This window comes from Semicossyphus pulcher, unplaced genomic scaffold, assembly GCF_022749685.1.
Source record: "Semicossyphus pulcher isolate SPU_LCO1_2020_fin unplaced genomic scaffold, fSemPul1.0.p SCAF_20, whole genome shotgun sequence".
Taxonomy (NCBI): Eukaryota; Metazoa; Chordata; class Actinopteri; order Labriformes; family Labridae; genus Semicossyphus; species Semicossyphus pulcher.
The window spans coordinates 16,894,431-16,914,902 of NW_027211694.1; the positions used below are offsets into that span (position 1 = coordinate 16,894,431).

The window sequence follows — 20,472 nt, forward strand, 5'->3', positions numbered from 1 at the left end:
GTCCTCAACAGCAACAGATAACCCTGAGTGTGTAGGTGTGTGTGTTCTTGCACGCCTGCGTGTTCCCACACGGTCCAAGGACTTTGGTTTACAGTCGGCACCTGCCACACATGAGTCCACGGCGGGTGGGGCCTGCAGGCTAATCAGCGGGCTAATTACAGAATTAGCTTTCCATTACAGCTCCTAAGCACTGTTTCATTGTTTTACAGCATGTAAGCGTTTATCGTCAGTATGGGGGAAAGGTCGACGATCGTTATCAGAGCGCAGCTGAGACAAGGTGTGTATCAAGGTGAGGGCCCAGGAGAAGGTGAGACAGCATATTTTGCCGGGCCTGGCGTACGCAAACAAATTGAACACACTGTAAAGAGTGTCGGTACAAGCAAATAAGAGTCGCTTAAGTTTTGTTAAAGACAAAATCCTTAAAGAGATGCCTTCTTATGGCAGATTGTCAACATTTTGTTGAGCAAACATGAAATAATGCAAACAAGCGACAAGCTTTTTATTAGCTTCTTATACCCTATACGGGCTAGTAAATGGCACTTGTGTACCGAACATGCATTGAAAATCTCACCACATGTATAAAATGAGGAATGAGTCACATGCAGGAAAACAGATTCATCTCAAAAATGCACACATAGCCGTGTACTCAAACACACACATGTGTCGACTAACAGAAGTTTACATTAAGTTCGCGCACTGTGAGGCCTAATATTTAATATGAATCACAGAAGATGCAGTTCAACTGTACGAAAACACACACAGACACACACACACACACACCAGGCACTTACACATAAAGAGCCATACATACAGCACCACCACAGAATGTCACACTTCCTCCCGAAGAAAATGACTCACTGCAATGGCTCACATTTTGCAGTCACGCAACTGTGTATCAAATGAGCTCAAGGCAGCGGCTGGTGGCGCGCACATAAAAGCAAAAACACGTGTGCACCCAAACAGTAGCCTTGAACCTTCGTTTTTTTTTGAGAAAAAAAAAGAATTCTCCAGCTTCCAGCATCAAACTGCTTTTCACTCATAGAGGAATACAATTCCTGCCTCTTTAGAAAGCTCACTCTTTTCAGGTCTATTGTGAATCGCCAAAGAAATATTCATATTTTTGTTTCCGTGTTGTTGAGATTTGTGCAGTGTTTTGTGTCGGGGTTTAAAAGGTGACTCTTAGTCACCATTAGAGCAGTAAACAACATACCAAAGTCACAGAGGAGTGAGAGATCCAGACTTTAAAAGCTTTCATTTGGATTTGACGGTGCAGAAATATTGCTCTTTACTGGTAATTTCATAAAAGTCAGTTATCTTTGATATGCTCCGTTTCCAAAACGACATTAAAAATACATATTCTTTCTATTTCTGGAGACAACGATGTTGAAAAGGTTTAGAGCTAATAAAGTTGTCTGAAAAAATCCACTATAAACAGCAATCACTTACGTTTCCATCTAATAAGGCATATTAACGACAAGAGGGCTACGCTTGCCCTCGGTGCTGACTAACCCTCTGTAAGGTCAGGATCATTGTGAACATAATCTGAGCTGGGGTCTGTGTCCTTAGGGGTGACTTTTAACCCCAAGCCTCTAAAGCGCACACAAGCAGGCGTCCTTGAGATGAGAACGGTTTCATGTCAGTGTGCTGAGATTCATGACTCTTACTGATTTGACGCAAATTGTCGTCTAAAAGTTTTTTAAGTCTTATTTTATAAAACCAAAAATGAAATTAATAAGAAGTTTTCAACAGTTCTTCAGTTTCCCCAACAAGGCAGAAGTAATGTGACGACTCCAATAAATGTAGAAGCAAGACGTGAAGCTGTCCTACCGGTTGGAATCATCTACCAATGTTCCATTTGACCCCGAGTCAGTGATCGAGGCCGCCGTCGCCCACAGGTGTGTGCTTAGGCCCTGAGAAACAGCAATCGAGATCGGATTCAAAAATCTGGTAGCTGTCCTTACCATGTTGGTGGGGCTGTCCAAGTGGCGGTTGGGGGGCGAGCGAGGGGACACCTTGCCACAGTAGGAGGCCAGAGGGAGGTGGATGACACCGCCCAGTCCCTCGCTCTCCTCATCATCCATTCGCTGTCTGCTGGTTGCCATGGTTACCTCTCCATCTGTCCCCCCATATGGAGAGGCTGGTCGCTTGGAAGACATCCTGGAAAAAAAAAAAAGGGAGATAGAAAGACAGGGAGAGAAGGAAAAACATGAGGAAGAGTGAGCAATATTCAAAGGATGATATAATAAGTTGACGACTGGAGTCACATGAAGGTGGGAACAGAGTGTGGAGGTTTCTGCAGATAAAACTAGTTCCAGTAAACTCCTGAGAAGCCTGGTCACCTCTTAATTTGTACCTACTTTGTGGCGTGTTAACTGTAAAAAGCAGGTATCCACCAAATCCTATTTCCCTCATGAACCTGCACCGATTCTCTTTCTGCGTTTTTCTCTGGATTAGTTTTTCTTTTTGCCGTACATTCAGTCCACAGAGCTCTCGCAGCGCAATGCCACACAATATCCCCTTAGTTGGTTCGCGAGCACCCAACTCCTTGGCAGACCTTCAAACACACTCTCAAGACTTACAGTATGTTTACCGCGGGAACCATTCAACATTCACATTTCCAAAAGACGGGGCCATTACTGCAAATGGAGCCCGCTTGCACTGGCATTGTGGAGGAAATGACCATGTCTTGACAATGGGCTTTCACTGACAGACACAGAGTGGGAAAGAGTGACAAAAAAAGAGAGATAGAGTGAGAGCAGTATGCACCGTGGCAATAATATGTGTTTATGAAAACCTCTGGACAATAGGGGAACTGGAGGAAAATAGCGAGCAACACGAGGGCCCCGCTGTTTGCATTTGTTACCGTGGCTTTGTTCCCTTGAAAAGAAGGAAAGGATATAAAGCCACATCTATTAGGTGAACTCTGTCTCTCACAAGGTAAATTTGCCTCCCTGTACTTCAGCTGAATAGGGATGCAGTGACTATGCAGCAATAATAGAATTTAATGTGGTTCTCAGCATCGCCTGAGTGCTTTCAGATGCACTTGTCAGCCTTGAAGCCAGTGCGACTATGACCCCGGGTAATAGGCTGCTAACGTCCAGTCGCACAGAGGCAACACATGACAGGGATGGAGAGACTGTGAAAACTTGAAGAGAAGGATGGAAAGCAGTGAGGGACAAGAAAAAAGCAACAGGCGTCGGATTCTTAAAGTCCACTCAATGAGCTCCATAAGCACGTCTTCATCCATTCTGTCTCGTCTGTCCCTGATTTGCTTCATCTTCCTCTTTGGCCTTTCCCTCCTAAATTCTTCCCCTCTCTCGCTGCTTGTCTCCGGTAAACTGATTACACTCCTGACTCTATTGGATTTCCTCTGGACTGTACATCTGGCATTGTTCCTAGGAGCAGCCCCGTCACTAATTCATTGCTTATTTACCTTATGACAGAGGAAAGGCAAACAATATTGAGAGCTGCTCACTGGAGGAGGCTGAGGGGAGCGCCACGCTAAGAAACACAACATGTGGCGTTATCACATCGCGGGGAAGGTTACGTTGAAAATCCAATAAACTCCTCTCCAGTGATAGCATGAAAAAATAACTCTCCTCCTAAGTGATGTAATTGTATTACCTGTAATTGTTTTGGGGGGATTTTGCCAGCAACACTCATAGAATCCAATAATCCAATAATTGACAGGAATTTATAGCAACATAGCAAAGTAAGTTTGGTTTCTTAGAATGCACATTGAATTTCAACTGACTTTTATAAAGCTACGACTCATTCTTTTTATCTTTTATAATGTTGCTGAACAAGTTAGAATCTGTGTTTTGATGCAGGACAATGTGCAGACAAACGCACAAACACACAGACAGCGTATCTCCAGCTGATTTCTTTATCTCTTCCTCCTGGACACTCTATCTTCGTGGGCTTGCTCAGCAAAAAACTGAGGCCATAAATGACCAGAAAAGACTTTGTATTTGTTTCGATGACAAAAGACTCAGAGATAAAGGTCATTTAAATCCAAATGATATCAAATTACTCGGTATAAAGTTTATGAGACTTAACGTAGAATTACTGTGGAGAAAACTGAGTGTGTCTGTGTGATGTTCCACACATCATCCAATGCGAGCGGCCAGGCCCAGCTGTACAAACTACAGGGCTTTGAGCCACGCGGCGCACACACACACACACACACAGACACACATGTGAGCATAGGCAGAACAGAGGCCCTAACACTGCAGGTCTGTCTTCATCATTGCCTGTTTACTTTACCTCCTTTCACTCGCTCACACTGAGGCCTTTTGTTTCAGACACACACACACCCCTCCCCTTGTGTTCTGTGCACACCTCTGCCTAGCCATAACCCAACACGCAGACCTGGGGTCAGCTTTGAATCCTCTCACATCACTAACGTTGAACTTTGGCTCAGCTGCAGACACATCTTTTGGAAGCTTGTGCACATTTTTTTTTTGTAGTTTTGTTTACAACTTTATTGTCCATCATTTAACCACAGTAGCCACAGTAATATTTAGTTGGACAGACGAGAACAGTTACACATTAACACAGAAAACAACACAGTAACCAGCAAACTGCGCGGGCCAACGAGAGCACTCTACTTGTTCAGAACATAACAAACATTTCATCATTCTTTTTGCTCCTCTTCATTCTTCCCCCTCTTCACACCCGTCCAACCCCCCCCTCCCCTAACTCTGCTACTACTTCCTCAGAGGTGGCTGTCTATGAATGGGGAGGCCGTTCACAGCTTCTCTCCAGCTATAAAATCCCTCTTCTCCCTCCCGTTTGCCTTTGAAGTTGAATTACTATACAATTGGGCACGGCGGGTGTGCAGGTTACGCCGGCTACTTCATTTAAAGTTTGGCAGGGCTGTCACGCCGGCGGAGACCTGAAGGAGACCTGGAGGAAGCCGCTTGAAAGCGCGGAGCGATGAGAGGATTAAAAAAAGATGAGGTTTTATTAAGTCGACAAATTGGCAGCGGCGTCCAGGTCATAATTAGGGAATATTTGCATAATTTTGCTCCTTCCAACAATACCAAAAAATCAAACACCTCACGCCAAAACACAGCCATTAGCAGACTTAATACACACAACAAAGCAGCAAAGTAATGACATAACACCGGTGCAACAATATTACAGAGTATTTTTCTACATTTAAAATAAATAAGTAAACTACAATCTGCTGGTTGTCTCTTTTAACCCCAAACTCTTCAATCCTTTGTAGGAAACATACACGCACGCACACAGACACACAAGCGTGCACACGGTGAGAGCGCTAAGCTGAGATTAGAGCGCCACTTCCCCTTGGCTTTTTGATGATTAGCGGCTCCTCAGTTAAGTCCCTCTCATATCACATATGTCCACTGCTGCTAAGTCACTAATCGGACAGCGACGTGCGTCCATTAACGGGCCGAATAATCGCCATCAGCGGTGGTTAACCGTCTCCTGGCCTCCGCTTACTGTAATCAACTCGTCCATTTCATGTTGGCACGTCAGCGGCAGCAAGTTCACGCACACGCAAGCATGTTTAAATACAGGCGGCAGGCTTACAAACACGCAAGAGAGGCTGATCACACATAAACACACACACACACACGCATCAAATGAATTAAGCAAAATGGGGGCAACGATATGTTTCAGCTTCATTGAAGAGAGGGAACGATAAAGCAGCCATCGCAGAAATGTCACAGGCTATCACACACACACATTTACACACACATTTCTGCACACACACATGCCCGCTCTGTGTGTCTGGCTGCTAACATTATCATGGTGCTAACTGCTCTTGTTAACTCCTCTACTCAGAACAAGCTTTCAGGGAGCGTGGGAGCCTCCTCTGGAGAATTCCACAGTAAAGTGTGTGTGCTTCTGTGTATGCTTGCGTGTGTGTGTGTGCTCAGCTTCTCTTTAAATTACAAGCCATTATTTCAACCACTACACAAACACGCTGCACACTCAGTCGAATCCATCGTCTACAGTTAAAATAAGCACGCCGGCTAATTCCAAAGTGCTGTCAGGAGTCAAAGTGACATTTGTGTTGTTTTTTTTCTCCCTGCCACCTTGTGACTGCTGAGAGGTGTCTGCCTGTCACTCAGGTGCAGGTCTATTTGCGTGGAAATGCGAGCTATCTTTGAAATTGTTCTCTGAGGGAATGGAAGGGCATATCAAAATAGTTGAGCGGAATGTGCCTTTTAGATAAGGCGCCCAGGGCGTTTTGCCTCCGAGGAGCCGACCGCAACATTTACATCCGTATGACACCTCAGGCGGGAATTTAAACAAATGTTTCCCCCTGTGTCGCGCTATCACTCGCTTTATTGCCGTCGCTTTTTTTCCCTTCCGCTGCATTTCCTTTTTCCTTGTCTCAGCTTTCAAAACGATTTCTCCTTTTTCTCTCCGTCTCTGTATCTCTCTGTCACACACTCTTGAACTTATTTTAACATCATCTGTCCTCCTGCTCTTCTCTCCGTGCCTCTCTCTCTCTCTCGCTCTCTCTCCCACCCGGTGTTGCCTTACTTACTGTTCCCTCTTTACACAATCAGCTGTTTGTAAGAATGTCGCTCCATCCCTCCCCTCTCCCTCCCTCCTTTCTCTCCCTTCTTCTCCGTGCAGACTCTTAAGGATATTGCCTAATATCTATTTATAGGCTGTCCTTTTGAACAGTGGGAAGACTGGGGCAGCAACAGAGAGGAAAGGCTGAGATGGAGGGATAAAGATTAGCGGAGTCAATGATATGTGGTTTTCTACCTTGTTGTTGCTCTGTTAGATTTGAATAGGTACTATATGAATTACATTTAGTTTTCTAGACTTTAAAAGCAGGTTTTAAGAACTTCTAAGCAACAAGAAGTTTAAATTCTGCAGCATTTGGACACAGAAAATGATACAGATTTTATCAACTATTTCCGGCAACTTCACATCATAAAGTAAACATTTTACGCTTCTTAGAATCAAGTAAAAATTCGAGATTTTCCCTGATGACTTTCTCTCCTGAAGTGTGCAACAGGGCGAAAAATGTGAACACAGCTCCTGCCTGTATACGTTCACACACACACACACACGGACACACCCTCACAAAGGCGCAGACACACACTCAGCCTCGCACACACAAAGCATCCTCTGTGAGGTGCCCTAAATCGGCGGCCGTCAGCCCAAACCGTGTTTCCTGTCCAGCTTAACCACAAAAGGCAATAACACACAACTTAATGTCACCGCTGTTAATCACACACATGCACGTGCACACGCACACACACGCGGGGAAGAAATTCACGAGTCGTGTGTATGAGTCGAGAGTGAGCAAAAGGGGGTTGGCGTAAAAGACGTAGGCTAACTCATGTGGCCTCTGGGACCACCTCTCCTTCTCTCTCTCCCCCCTATCTGTCTACCTCGCCCGTCCATTCATCCACCCAAAGCTTTAGTCACCAGCGAGGCATCACTCCACATACTTTCCTCGTCATGTTTTCAGCTTATTTTCCCGTCTTTTACAGCTTATTTATGTCTTAGCTGTGAGTCACGGGACTGTGTGATCGCCACTGACATTTTAGCATGGAGGGAAGGATGGGGGGGAAAAATAAAGGGCAGAGGAGGAATGAAGGAAAGGGAAGAAAGTTTGTTGTGCTTGTCTGTCCATCTAGCTATCTGTCAATCTATCTATCTATCTGCGAACAGACGCAGGTTTCTCATCATCAGTCGAAGCCGAGCGAAGACAACTCGTGGGAAAATCTTGATTGTCGCTGTAGAAAAAAGGAAGAAGCGAGGCAGAAGGAGTGAGTAGGGGAGGGGGGGGGGGTGGGGGGTGAGGAGGGGGGGGACAGACAGCGAGAGGAAAAGTGCATCCGGTGGACGGCGGCCCCGCTCCCCTGGTGTTTTCCGAAGGGGGAGACGCTGCATAATGTTTATTGAGCGAGGGACAGTGTTTTTCCATTGTTGTGCCAGGCCGCTATTTGTGCTGCATTTGTTAAGCAATCCATAAAGGAGTCACAACATTTGTCTCACTGTCAGCGACTTGGCCTGCCCCTGTAAACCAGACACACACACACACACACCTACACACACACACACACACACAATCGCGAGCTCATTCTCTCACATAAATGACAACACACACACACTCCCAGCTGGGCTCTTTCTTTCGCTCCACACTTTGAAACTCTCTCACCTCAGCCCAAATGGTCTCCTCTTTTTCCTCTGACCCTCCCTCTCCCTCTCTCTCTCTCTCTCTCTCCATCTCTCTCTCCCACCCTTACTACCTGGAGGGACAGAGGTTTCATTGTGGCGCTCTGGGAGGGAGCTCTAAGCCTCTAACACTGTCTCCTATTGTAGATCGGACGGATGGTAAACAGCGTGTACGTGTTTGTGTTTCTGCATCGGGGAGAGAAAAAGAGAGGGAAGAGAGGGAGCGAGCATCCTGTGGGATTAGTGTAGGACAAGCTGCCTGGATTGATGGATGGCTGAAGAAAAGTGGAGAAAGAAGAAGAAGAAGAAGACATCGAAAGCGAGATATGGATGTCAAGTATGAAGAGTGAACACACGAACACACACGCACACTTGCATGCAAGTTCTCCCGCTATATTGACAATCCAATACCTCCACCTGACCTTTGACCTCTTTCCTGTGACCTCATGTCATATGACCGGACTCTAGTTAGCCGGGGGGACACCTCTGTCTGTGTTTAACACACACACACACTTTGTCTCTGACTGGCCGTCAGAGATGGTCAGCTGATTGCAACGGGATGGGAGGTCGTGGTGCGAGAGAGTTGGAGAGGTGAGGTAGGTGGGTGGGAGTGTGCTGAGAGTGGGGAGGAAGTGGAGAGGAGGAGGGGGCTTTAGCATTCTCCTCTGGTATTTTTCTGTCTGTCGTTCTTTCTTTCCCCTTTCTTTCTTTTTGCCCCCCTCTCGCTCCGTGGATGGAGACACGGTTATCAAGGCTCTCTGGGGACAGACAATATGGCCCAGACAATGGCCCCCAGTCCGAGGTGGCGGTGGGAGAGAGAGGGAGAGAGAGAGAGGAGAGAGAGAGAGAGAGAGAGAGAGAGAGGGGTAAGGGGGGGGAGGCCGGGACAGGGCCACAGGGGAAGAGAGGGGCAGAATAGCGCATTAGTTTGCAGAGCACGGACACTCTACTCAATTACTCCACTCTCTCTCTCCCGCTCTCTCTCTCCTTCTCAGACACACACATTCTCTCGTTCCTCAAACACACACACACACACACACACACACACACACCACTTTAATCTCGCCCGTTTAAATGAAGTACGCAGACACACTGGAAGCAACTCTGCTCGCTTAAATTGGAGGGAAGTTTTTATCATCAGCCATAAGAAATTCACACTTAAAAAGAGTGCATAGTGTTATAATTACAAAATAAAAGTCAGCAGTGATGATAAATAATAAGTACACATAAACAGCAGCAGTGACTTTTGGGGATTTAGTCGCAGAAACACGCAGTACACTTTAAAAACGCTGCAGTTCAAGAAAAGTCCTACTTCAAATGTTGCTTTAAAAAAAGTCTCATCAGAACAACATGCACAAAGTTTTAAAAGTAAAAGTAACAGTACAATTATGATGCTGAATATCCTCTTTCACATTTCCTAATGACTGTAGATGTTATATAGCAGGACTGATTATTAGCGGTCTATTTATGTGGAAGCTGCGTCTTATTGTCGGTGATACACGAAGAGCCAATTTCAACATCTCATCCACTGATGAGAAGTTAAATCTATAATGCATTATAATTTATAAGTCGACCATTGTTTTGTATGTAAAATCTTCTTGTAGTAATTAAAGCTGTTAATTAAATGTCGATGAGAAAATGTGTTCCTCTGAAATCTAACTGAGGAGGTTCAAATATTCAGTAAAGTCACTTAAAATTGCACCAAAGAATACAACTGAACTTACTTGTTAAATTTCAACTGCTAAAAATAAATTGTGATTTTAATTAATAATAAAATGACTGTTTGTCTCAATTAAATTAAGTAAAATCCTTCCGGCTGCTGACGGCGTCCTCGTTGCTGAGTGCGACGCCGCTGATGTCAGATTGTATCTGAGTGCGTCCTGCTTCAACCGCTCAAAGTGTTGACACATCCACTGCTGACTGTCTCTCCCCCCCCCCCCCCCCCCCGCTTCAAACGCACTCACACACACACAAACACCCCAATAAACGTTGGGGACAAATGGAGGGGTGTGAAAATCCACCACTGCCTTCCTCCCCTCCTCCTCCTCATTCTCCATCTCAACCCCCCCAAACATCGCCCCCCCCCAACAACCTTCCCCCCTTAATCTCTGGCACTCTCACTTTTCTGTGACCCGGCTCCTTCTTCTTTCGCTCCTTCTTCTGTCCATCGGCGAGGAATGTGTCAGTTTGACCACATCATTTCTGCCCCTTCATGTCTAAATCCACTGCCACACAAGTTCTTTCAGATGTCTCTTTTCTCTGCTTTTTTCCTGAGTGTTTTGGTTGCTTTGGCTTCCTCCGTTTCTCCCTCTGTGTATATTTCTGTTCTGTTTGTGCGAACAGATGAGGCCGTGTTAGCGAAGGCAGTCTGTTTCCACTATTTTCAGCTTCGACTGGAAATTTTGATACACAGCCGAGCGCTCAGAGAACCAAAAAATAGTTCGAATCACAAAAAGCATATTAGATAATACAATTGGATAATAAAATAAGATAAATCAAAGAAAATTCTAGCTTTGGCAAAGCTTGGAGTGTATTTTTAACAGCTAAAGAGGAAGAGACATAAACGATATCACAAGACTTTTGTTGGCCTAAATAAAATGAGAATAAAAAAAGTTCTCTTAGTAAATAACTCACTCAGCAGCAGTGAAAAACTTACATTTCAGATCTTATTTCTCACATCTAAAAAACACCCAAACTGTCTTTTAGAAACTCTGACAAACTCTTTTTTTATCACCTGTTTGCAATCAAAAGTCACTAAAAGTGAATTTTTTTGAAAATGATTTAAAAAGAAGAGAAGAAGACGGAGAAAAAGGGGAAGAAGTGCCGAAAAAGTAGAAGAAGAGGAAGTGTGATGAGAGGATGAAGAAGAGGCATGGGTGAAGGAGGCGAGCGGACACTTACAGAGACGCAGGAACGGAGAGCATCGCGACCACCGAGGCTGGAGCGCACACACACTGGCAACTCACACACACTCCGCTCCACCGAGAGACTGCCGCTCAACACACACACTCCAAACACACCAAACACACACACACACACACGGAATGGAAGATACCCCTCTCTCACTCACACACGTACATCAACACACGTCTATACACACACACACACACACACACGGCCAGAGCCACAGTGATGGAGTGCATTACTGGAAAGCAAGAGTTTTAAGCGCTCTCCTCCTAAGTCATTGTAATCCCTGCATTTATCTCCATACATTCTGCTTTTCGGTGTAATCCTTTAAATTTTTAATTCCTCCTAGCTGTTGTTATCTTTTTTTTTTCTCTCCTCAACCACTTTGCCGGATTGAACGGTTTATTAAAAACACATTTTTTTTTCCGCCACATCTAAATGTGCTCTTAATTCAAGGGGCCCCTGAAATCCCCCCACCACCACCACCTCCCTCCTCCTCACCCTCCACAACCCAGCCGACCCCAGTTTATCTCGGAACAAAAGATTAGTTTCATCGGGCAAAACAGAACGCCACTTTAATGCAATAAAAGTCAAGGGAGAGAGAGGCGTGCGCGCGTTTGTGTGTGTTCGTATTAAAACGGCGGGTATTATAACATAATCTGTCTCTCACAGCATTAGCATCAAACGGCCATTATTGCACAGGCAAAAGCCACTTGTGTTGACAGTGTCGGGAAAGGGCAAGGTTAGAGGGTTCGCACCTCTAAATGAAGCAGGGCCCGCACAAACATCAGAGGAGCACAGTGAGATTAGCATAAGGCAGGGGAGAAAAAAAACACACAACACCACCATGCAGAGTGACAATAGGATTACAAAGGGTTTGCATGTATTGAATTTGGATTAAGTGAAAAATTAAATAAGTAAATTCTTGAAAGAGGAGGCTGAGCAGGAGGGCAGGGTGTAAACATCTCAGTCAGATGGATGGAAATATTTATTTAGGCTGTTTTTCAGTGACTTTTCAAGTGTTTAAACACGAAGACTTATACGTGTGACTTGTTGATCACACCTTAGTGTTAAAGGCTGTTGTAGAAAAGGATGTATAATAATCTGACAGACTAAAGCAGAAGTTAATAAAGTTGTGATGATAAGAGGAGATGACATGATGAGAGGACTTTGACACATACACACATCTCATCCGTCTCTTCTTTCACACATGCTCACACCTCGACACTGTTTTAAGTAGTTTGTCTGTAGAGGTCCTGAAATGAATCAACACAACTTCAGTGAGAAGTGACGGAGGAGGGAAGGAGAGGCACTTCTGTGACTCCTGGGACAAACACGCAAGAACACACACACTCTTACACACACATGTAACGCCTGCTCTGCCCCGGCTTTGCATATGGTATCTCTCTCAAAAACATACAAGTCAATCATCAACTCTTCTTTGCCATCGCTGACTCTGTCACACAACCACACACACACACACACACACACTTCAGTCTCAAACTCAGCTTACTCACAGCAGACAGTTCGCATGCTTCACACACACACACACACACACACACACAGAGTCTTCTCTTCACACACATGCTTCTCTACTTTCTACTCCTCTTCACCCGGCACCTTCCCCTCCCTGCCTCTCTGTCCCGCTCTGTCCGGTCTCTGTCATCCCTACGTGAATGTGTGTGTGTTTGTGTGCGTGTGTGTGAGTGTGTGAGAAAGCGTCACGTACCTGTTACACTCCTGAGGTAGCTCAGGCTCAGTGAGCATGCTGGAGTAAGGGTCCGTCTCTCTCGACAACAACAACATAAAACAGTCCCACAATGCTCAGATGAACAAGGTTAGTCTCCCCAAAACAAGACGGGATACAAGTGATCCTTCAACCTCTCACACACACTGCTGATTCTCTCTCTCTCTTTCTCTCTCTCTCTCTGTGTTCCTCTCTGTCTCTCTACTCACACACTTTCAGCCGTACACCCTCCCTCACTCTCTCTCTCTCTGCCTCTGTCCCTCCTCTTCTCCCTCCCTCGCTGTAAGCTGTGAGATCTAGGCTCAGCTCTTAAAGGGCCAGCAGCAGAGCCGCGCTCTCTCGCGCTCAGTGTGTGCGTGTGTTTTTTTGTGTGTGAGGAAAGGGGAGGGGCCATTTGACCAGAGGGCTCATTACTCCCTGAGTGCAAACGCACAGCAGTGCTGCCCCCCTCCTCGAGTCCATCGCACCCTCGCTCTCTCTCTCTCTCTCTCCCCCTCTCTCTCTCTCTGTCACACACTTGGTTTTCACACACTCAGACAACAGTCACAGATCATGTAGACACACTTCAGAGTGATAAGACCACTGCAAGCTCTCATGCACTGTATTATGTGCCATCAAGGGAATTAATCAATATGAGGTCAACTACGATGATCTAAATGAAACACTTAGAAGCACATGTTGTTTTCTTCTTCCTCTTGTTATAAAGGTTATTATCTACCCACAAACAGACATTATTGTACATTAACAACATTACATTTGAAGATTAAGAAGACAATAAAAATGTTTTGAAGCAGATGCACAGCAATACTTTTAGCATGTTTTGGATTAGGAGCAGCAAATTCTCAACTTGAAGATGTTTGATATTACAGTTTTATCTCAATAATTGACTTTTGCACAAAAGTTTTGCACAGAACTCCACAAATCTTTCAAAAGTTGGTCCAAAGTTTGCTCACAGGAACATTGTCCACTGGATTTTGCAACTGCTGAGCATAAAAACACTCCTGTGTTTCTCTAAATGTACATGCACTATAAAAAGCCTATAGAATCTACTCATTAAAATTGAGGTCACAATTTGCACTTCATTGGATTGAGTAAATTTGACCCTATGTTTGGAAAGAAGAATGCCTAAATTTAACTACTATGATACACTAAAGTAAATTAGGTACATTTTACTTAACATTTAGACAACTAATTAATTAAAAAAATGAGTATCAATAATTCTTTAAACATAGGGACAAACAACTTTTCATGCTCACGGGCAATTTTAGAGTCATTAATGAACCTTACGACTGTGGGAGGAAGCCAGGGTACCTGGAGGGAACCCACACATGAACGGGGAGCACATGCAAACTCCACACAGGAAGGCCCACTTTGTCCAAACCGGGATTCGAACTAGGAACCTTCAAGCTGTGAGGCGACAGCACTTGCAGCCATTTAAAAATTGCTGCTGATGCTCATATAATAATAAATTATGATCAACATTAGCCCGCTCGTGTTAATTTACTGACTAATATTTAGGAAAGTCGGCCAGTGCAACCGCCAAGAGAGGACTACAAATCTAAACCTCTTGTCATATACGACTACAAACCGTCTGGTAACTAATAAATATACAAACACTTTCATTCATTGTCTCATACACAAGAATCTTAACCCTGATGGCACACCAACACTGGCGATACTCGCACCGATTAATCCAACCCTGGCCTGCAGCCAAGAACAATCGTTGATGCAAGTGCACTTTGCAGTACAGGCTCAATATCTTTGGGTAAATTGTATTATGTTACTTTGGGTTGCAATTGTCACTGTTGAAAATTAGGCAGTGCAGGTACACTTTACTCATTTCAGTTAATTAACTTTTTATACAATTTGCATGGATTTTATTTACTACCTTCAAAAAATCTTTTGTACAGCGTATTTTATAGCTATTATTTTCTCAAGTTTTTATGACGGCTCTACTAGAGTTCAGTTTTAAAAGAGGTAAAGTTATTACTTACTGTAACAAAACTTCAAGATGTGACCAGAAAAGTTGGGCTGTGTGTACTTTAGCTGCTCTGTGCACTTGGATTAACCCTCTGTTACAATTCTGATAGACTTTAAATATGTAATATGATTGAGTGTTTCAGATTGCTTAAGCGTTGATGAATTCAATTTGAAGCTAGAATGACTTCCTCACAGTTTCATGCCTCAGCCAACAGGTTAAGTTGCAGTTCAAGTTGCAGTATCACTGTTTCAAACAGAATGATAATGGAACTGTAGCCAGGACAGGGGACATGTTTGCATATTGAAAATATTTGAAATAAGTTGGGCTTCTTTAAAAAGGAGAGGTCAAGCCACAATAGTTTACAGGAGGGACATAATATCAGAGAAAGTCTCACTCTCTAACAGGTATTCAAGGGGTAGAGCAAAGAAAGCTTGTCAAGTGATGTTCTTTCTGGTGGATGAAGAAACCCCCCCCCCCCCCCCCCCCACATCTTTAACTACCAAAATCTAATCAGTGCTTCCTTCAATCCAAGTGTATGTTTGTGCCAAAGTTTCCCTCCAAGAGGGAGTTTCTGAGATGTCCACAAGAATGGGAATAACTGAGCAGAAAAGTGTCTTTTTTCCCCCAGGGCATTAAGATGTCACACTGAAGTTGACCTTTGACCTTTGTTTAAAATATGTCAGCACTTCATCATTTTATCCTACAAGACATTTGTTTCCAGCACCGAGGCAGAAAAACTGATGACTTCAACCGTTACTGGATTACTGAAAGAATGCTATGCAGTGACACAGTGTTCACAGAGCCGGACTTAAAGCTGTACAGTATTGTATATTAGTATGAAACATCATTTCAACTGCAGTTGAAAGTGATAAGCGACAGCTTTCACACGACAAAAAAAGAAAACAGAAGCTTAAAGTAACACTTTTGACATTGTGTTTGAAATGCTTTGGACTCACCCGTGTATAATTGGTTAACTTGTGTTGTTCCAGCTTCCTTTACTGTCCTTTTGGTTCCACTGCTTTAGTTAAGTTAAGCTGTTTGTGATCCCCTTTGCCACACATACCGCTTTTCAAATGACTGTCTTCCCTGAAATAACAAAGAAAGAACAGTTGAGGTTAGTAAAAAAAACCACCTCGGAACAGAATTTATTTAATTTAATGTGATCTTGGAGTGATAATGTTCTCTCTGTGATATCGGAATGTCTTGCTGGACTATCTATAAAGGGTTAAATGGCATTTCTGTGCTTTAATATGGAAGCCCTTAGAGGACATGTATCCATACATTTAATTTATTCCATTTTGCTGTGATAACGAGCTATTTGTGGTTGTTTTCTTGAGATCTCGACTTATGTTTCTCGTTATGTCAGGAAAACAAAGCTGGTTTTGCCATTATAACAGATTCATTTGGCCGTGGATGGATGCATGTCCGCTAAGGGCTTCCGTACTTTAATGTCATGATGGTCAAACAATAGTTGGTAGGATCTCACAGTGAAACTAACACATATTAATTCACACTGAACTGAATTCATGTTAAAAAAACAAGACTATTGGCAAGATAAGTGTCACTGTTGAAATAAATGTTACTTTACTGACGTCAGCTGATTCATACATTTTTATTTATCTGAACCATCTTCACTTATACGCCCTCTCTTTCACAGGCCTGTTTGCTTGCCATTAGTTTAACTATAATCAGTGTAGTATAAGTGCAGAACAATGACAAGGACAAGTGCTTTAAGTACCTGAACATAATAGATATTCTAGCCAAACAATTCTTTTTTTTTTGTTTAAAAAATCAGATAGAAAAAATGTTTTAACAGACTTTAATTTCCTCTTTGTTTTGATGCAGTACAAAGCAGACATTTGATTCTACATCATGGAACAGTTTTGTTACAAGAAGACAGCTGAACACTTTCAACTGAACATATGCTGAGGCTCACATGCATGAATGAGCATGTGCGCACACACACACACACATTGATGCACTCACAGAATACACAAAGTGACTGAAACCTTCACCAATCACCCACACCCATTGTGTCCTCAGGTGTAGGTACTTTGTGTGTGTGTGTATGCGTGTGTGTGAATGTGTGTTTGTGTGTGTGGGTGAAGAGTGCATGCTGCTTTCAGCCCTTAGTGCTGTCAGTCACTATTAGGGGTGTGTGGTCTACGTGTCACACATACGGCCAATCCAGCTATTGTTCTGGAGAGCGCAGAGAAAGCAGAGCTGACAGACTGCCACTTCTGTGATACTTTAACACACACAATCAGACACTGACACACACGCACACACACACACACACACAGGGAGAGGGAGAGAAAACGAGCCCTGTTACTGTACCTCGGATGTGAAGAGAGGCACACATCTACTGTATGGTCACAGAAAGACACACACACACATAGAATGTACAGTGACATACAACCAAAGTCCGCAAACTCAATTTAGCAACTGTTCTTGAGCTTTCAATTGAAATACACAATCACCCACAAAACTGAAAATTACAACTGAAGGTTTCTATCAACTCTAAAATGTTGCCACCATCAGCAATTGCAATGGGTCAAAAACCAAGATAGCAAAGACTTTTTTTCTATTTGAAAGAGCCACGGCAAACCAACGAACTTAAAGTAAGTGAACGAAAGTTTATTTCTCAAAATTCACAAACTAGAAGTGTCCATGAAGTTTTTTTTTCAGTTGTAGAGGAGATCCCAAAGTTTTAAAGATCCCAAATAGTGTATGTAAGGGTGAATATTCAGCTAGTGTAGATAAGGTTGTCAACATTTTTGGTACAACTATTCTTTTGTTTTCGGTACCGAAGCTTTGAAAACTCAAATCCGCATTGAGCCGGAGAGAGAGAGAGAAAGAAAGTGGTGGACGAGTGACATATACCCCTTTCCCACTGAAATTAGCACGCTGACGCGGGTTTTTCATATCCGGGAAGACCATCGCTTATAGATGCCAATTGTCTCATTTCCCATTGCCAGTGGAGTGTACTCTTTTCTGCTGCATCACCGTCTCACGTCACAAATGTGCAGGAGACATGGGTTAGTAAACAGTGAAGATGTTACGGTGGTTAGATTTTTATTGTATCTGTTACTCATTCAGTCTATTTATCAAACTCGGCGCCGACAAATCTGGAACGATGTTTGAGCGCTGCTTGGACGGAGACGGGCGGAATTTGTAGCTGAGATGACAAGGAGTCGCAGAAGTTACCGACGGAGCATAGCATCACGCCGGAGAGTAGGAGATTAGCATGTCGACACGGGTTATGTGTTTCCATCAATACCGATCTGAGCTGAGGCGGTAATTACCCAGGCCCGAATGCCGATTGGAAAAAGCCGGGTGTTAGCGAGTGTTAGTGGGTTTTTTGACCATAGGGAAAGCGCCTTTAGACAGGAAGAAAAGAAGGGGAAAAAAGCGGTCCAACGGAAAATAAGACGTTATTTCTGATAAACAGATGTGGAGTATCGTTTTTTTTTTTTTTTTTACTACTTTTTTTTATGACAACCCTAGTGTAGACATCACAAGCTCCAACAAATAGTGTATTAAGAATATATCATGTGATTCTGTCATACATCTTAAGCTAATCTTAATCTTAAGAAGTTATTCTTGTCCCAGCATGGAACACAGATGCCAAATCTGATACCAATCTGAAAATCAATCCACCCACCCAGATTATCTTCCACAAACCATCAATCAGATGTAATTACGTGATAACAAGACAATAATATTATCAGATTACCTTATACAGACTTGACCCAAGTTATCTGGTGTGAGCTGATTTCAGGGTAGTGAGGATGTATTGAGGGCTTTGTGGAATGTTGGACCACGGATAAAAATTTGACAAAGCCCAAGTTGTGGAGGAGAGTTTGGCAGTATCATTGAGAATTAACTTGCCCTGATGTGACCACATCCTAGGGCTGCACGACATTGGAAAAATGTGATCCTACATTTATCACTCTTGGTTCAGTGACATTAGCATGACCTGCATGGTGACAGCCATTTTTGGAAACGAAAGCTCATCGTCTCCTACTTCCTGTCGGCACACACAACCTCACACCGTGTGTGCGCTGCAGGTGTAGCCACTAAAGTAAACACTCAGCACGTCTGCTACGTATGTAGCCACAGCGGTGACGAGCATTCGGACGAGGCGCCGCGAATAACACAAACACACACACACTGAAAAGCTGCCACGCGTGACTAAAAGCCTGCCTGGTTCATCCCGCCGACATTATGTGTGACGGCAGCAGCGTCGCGTGCATTTTTACAGTTTATAGGTAATCTCCATTTTATAGATTCTACATTTACATTGTAGAATCTGTAGAATCTGCAGTTTGGATTTCGGGGACGGCAACAGTTCTGGTTTCCGTTTGTAGTACGCTTGTAGTCCTAGTTGTATTGACCAATCAGGCATCAGCAGGCTGCAGCGTATGCAGGAAAAACAGTCCGTGTGGAGAGCAAAAGCAGGCGGAACGCAATGCGCCATAATAACATCCCGGCTCCCATCACTGGCTATTTGACAACGATTTCGCTTCTTATTAATCTCTATAAACAGACATCTGCATGCTAACCGTAAACAATCTGTTCTAGATCTAAAAGCCGTTCAGCGTTCAGATTTCCCGACTTCCTCGAATGCATCAGACCTCCGTTCAACAAGGTAGTTTTCTTCTCTTGAGGACAGACCTGACAACGCTTCATTTTTACTTTTTACGGATATGCATCATGATGTTGACACTTTCGGCGAAGGTAAGACCTGTTAATAACAACTAAATCACAAGAAAAACAGGTTCTTTTTTTGTAAACAATGCAGCACGCGGAAAAGGAAGTCTTAACTGGAAGTCATTTATGCTAACCGCTGGCAGGTGACACACAGACTCTGCAGCTCAGCTCTAATGAAGGGCTGCACTAATGTGATGTCACACTGACTTGTTTTAGGTGATGGAAAACGAGTAAATGCCGAATACTCCTTTTGCACAAAGCAACAATAAAGTAGCAGCTTGACGTGTTGCAGTTAATTTGCCTCACAATCGCACGTCCTGCGATGTGACTATCGCACATGCGCACATCGCAATTGCGAGGGTTAAACGATTCATCGCGCAGCCCGACCCCATCCTTATTTTAATTGTAGGAAAACATCTCTCTGTTTCTCACACACTCTTTTTCTCTCTCACACAAAAAACACATTCACACACATCCATTTACAAGACCATGTTAACAAAGATATCAATTTCCACTTCCAACGTATATATATTTACTACGTATATGCACATGTACTCGGAGGACAAAGCACACACCCATGTCAGCTCACCCCCATGCTCTCTATAGGACATTAATATGAACACGTCAATGTCAACAACAATCAGAGGCATTAGTTTTCTATTTACTTAATCTAGTTCATGGTCAAATGGAGAGAATACACCAGGAGGGCTAAATCAAATCGCATTCCCCAACTTAATTGAGCCCCGATTGGAAACGGTATCTCTCCTTGACCCCGTAAACAGCTGCAAAACCAATGATAACCTCATTTGTGCATTACAGAAACTTAATTTCATCATTATGCAACTGACTTGGCAGCAATCGGTCAACATAACAGAGCACCACTTGCCCCACCACTTGAGAATGGGGAGGATGAGGGACTGAAGCTTGTCTTTGTCATATCTGAATA

General features: G+C 43.6%; 1 protein-coding gene across 1 annotated transcript in view; it reads right to left on the reverse strand.

The window, feature by feature from the left end:
- Positions 1-13,075, reverse strand: part of sox5 (SRY-box transcription factor 5) — an 87,630-nt gene extending 74,555 nt beyond the window's left edge. Inside the window, exons 1-2 of the mRNA XM_069670716.1 lie at positions 12,815-13,075; positions 1,962-2,157 (exon numbers count right to left, since the gene is read on the reverse strand). Coding sequence (XP_069526817.1) covers positions 1,962-2,157; positions 12,815-12,891 — 273 coding nt within the window. The 5' untranslated portion in view covers positions 12,892-13,075. The remainder of the gene's footprint in view (positions 1-1,961; positions 2,158-12,814) is intronic.
- Between the last annotated feature and the right edge of the window lie 7,397 nt (positions 13,076-20,472).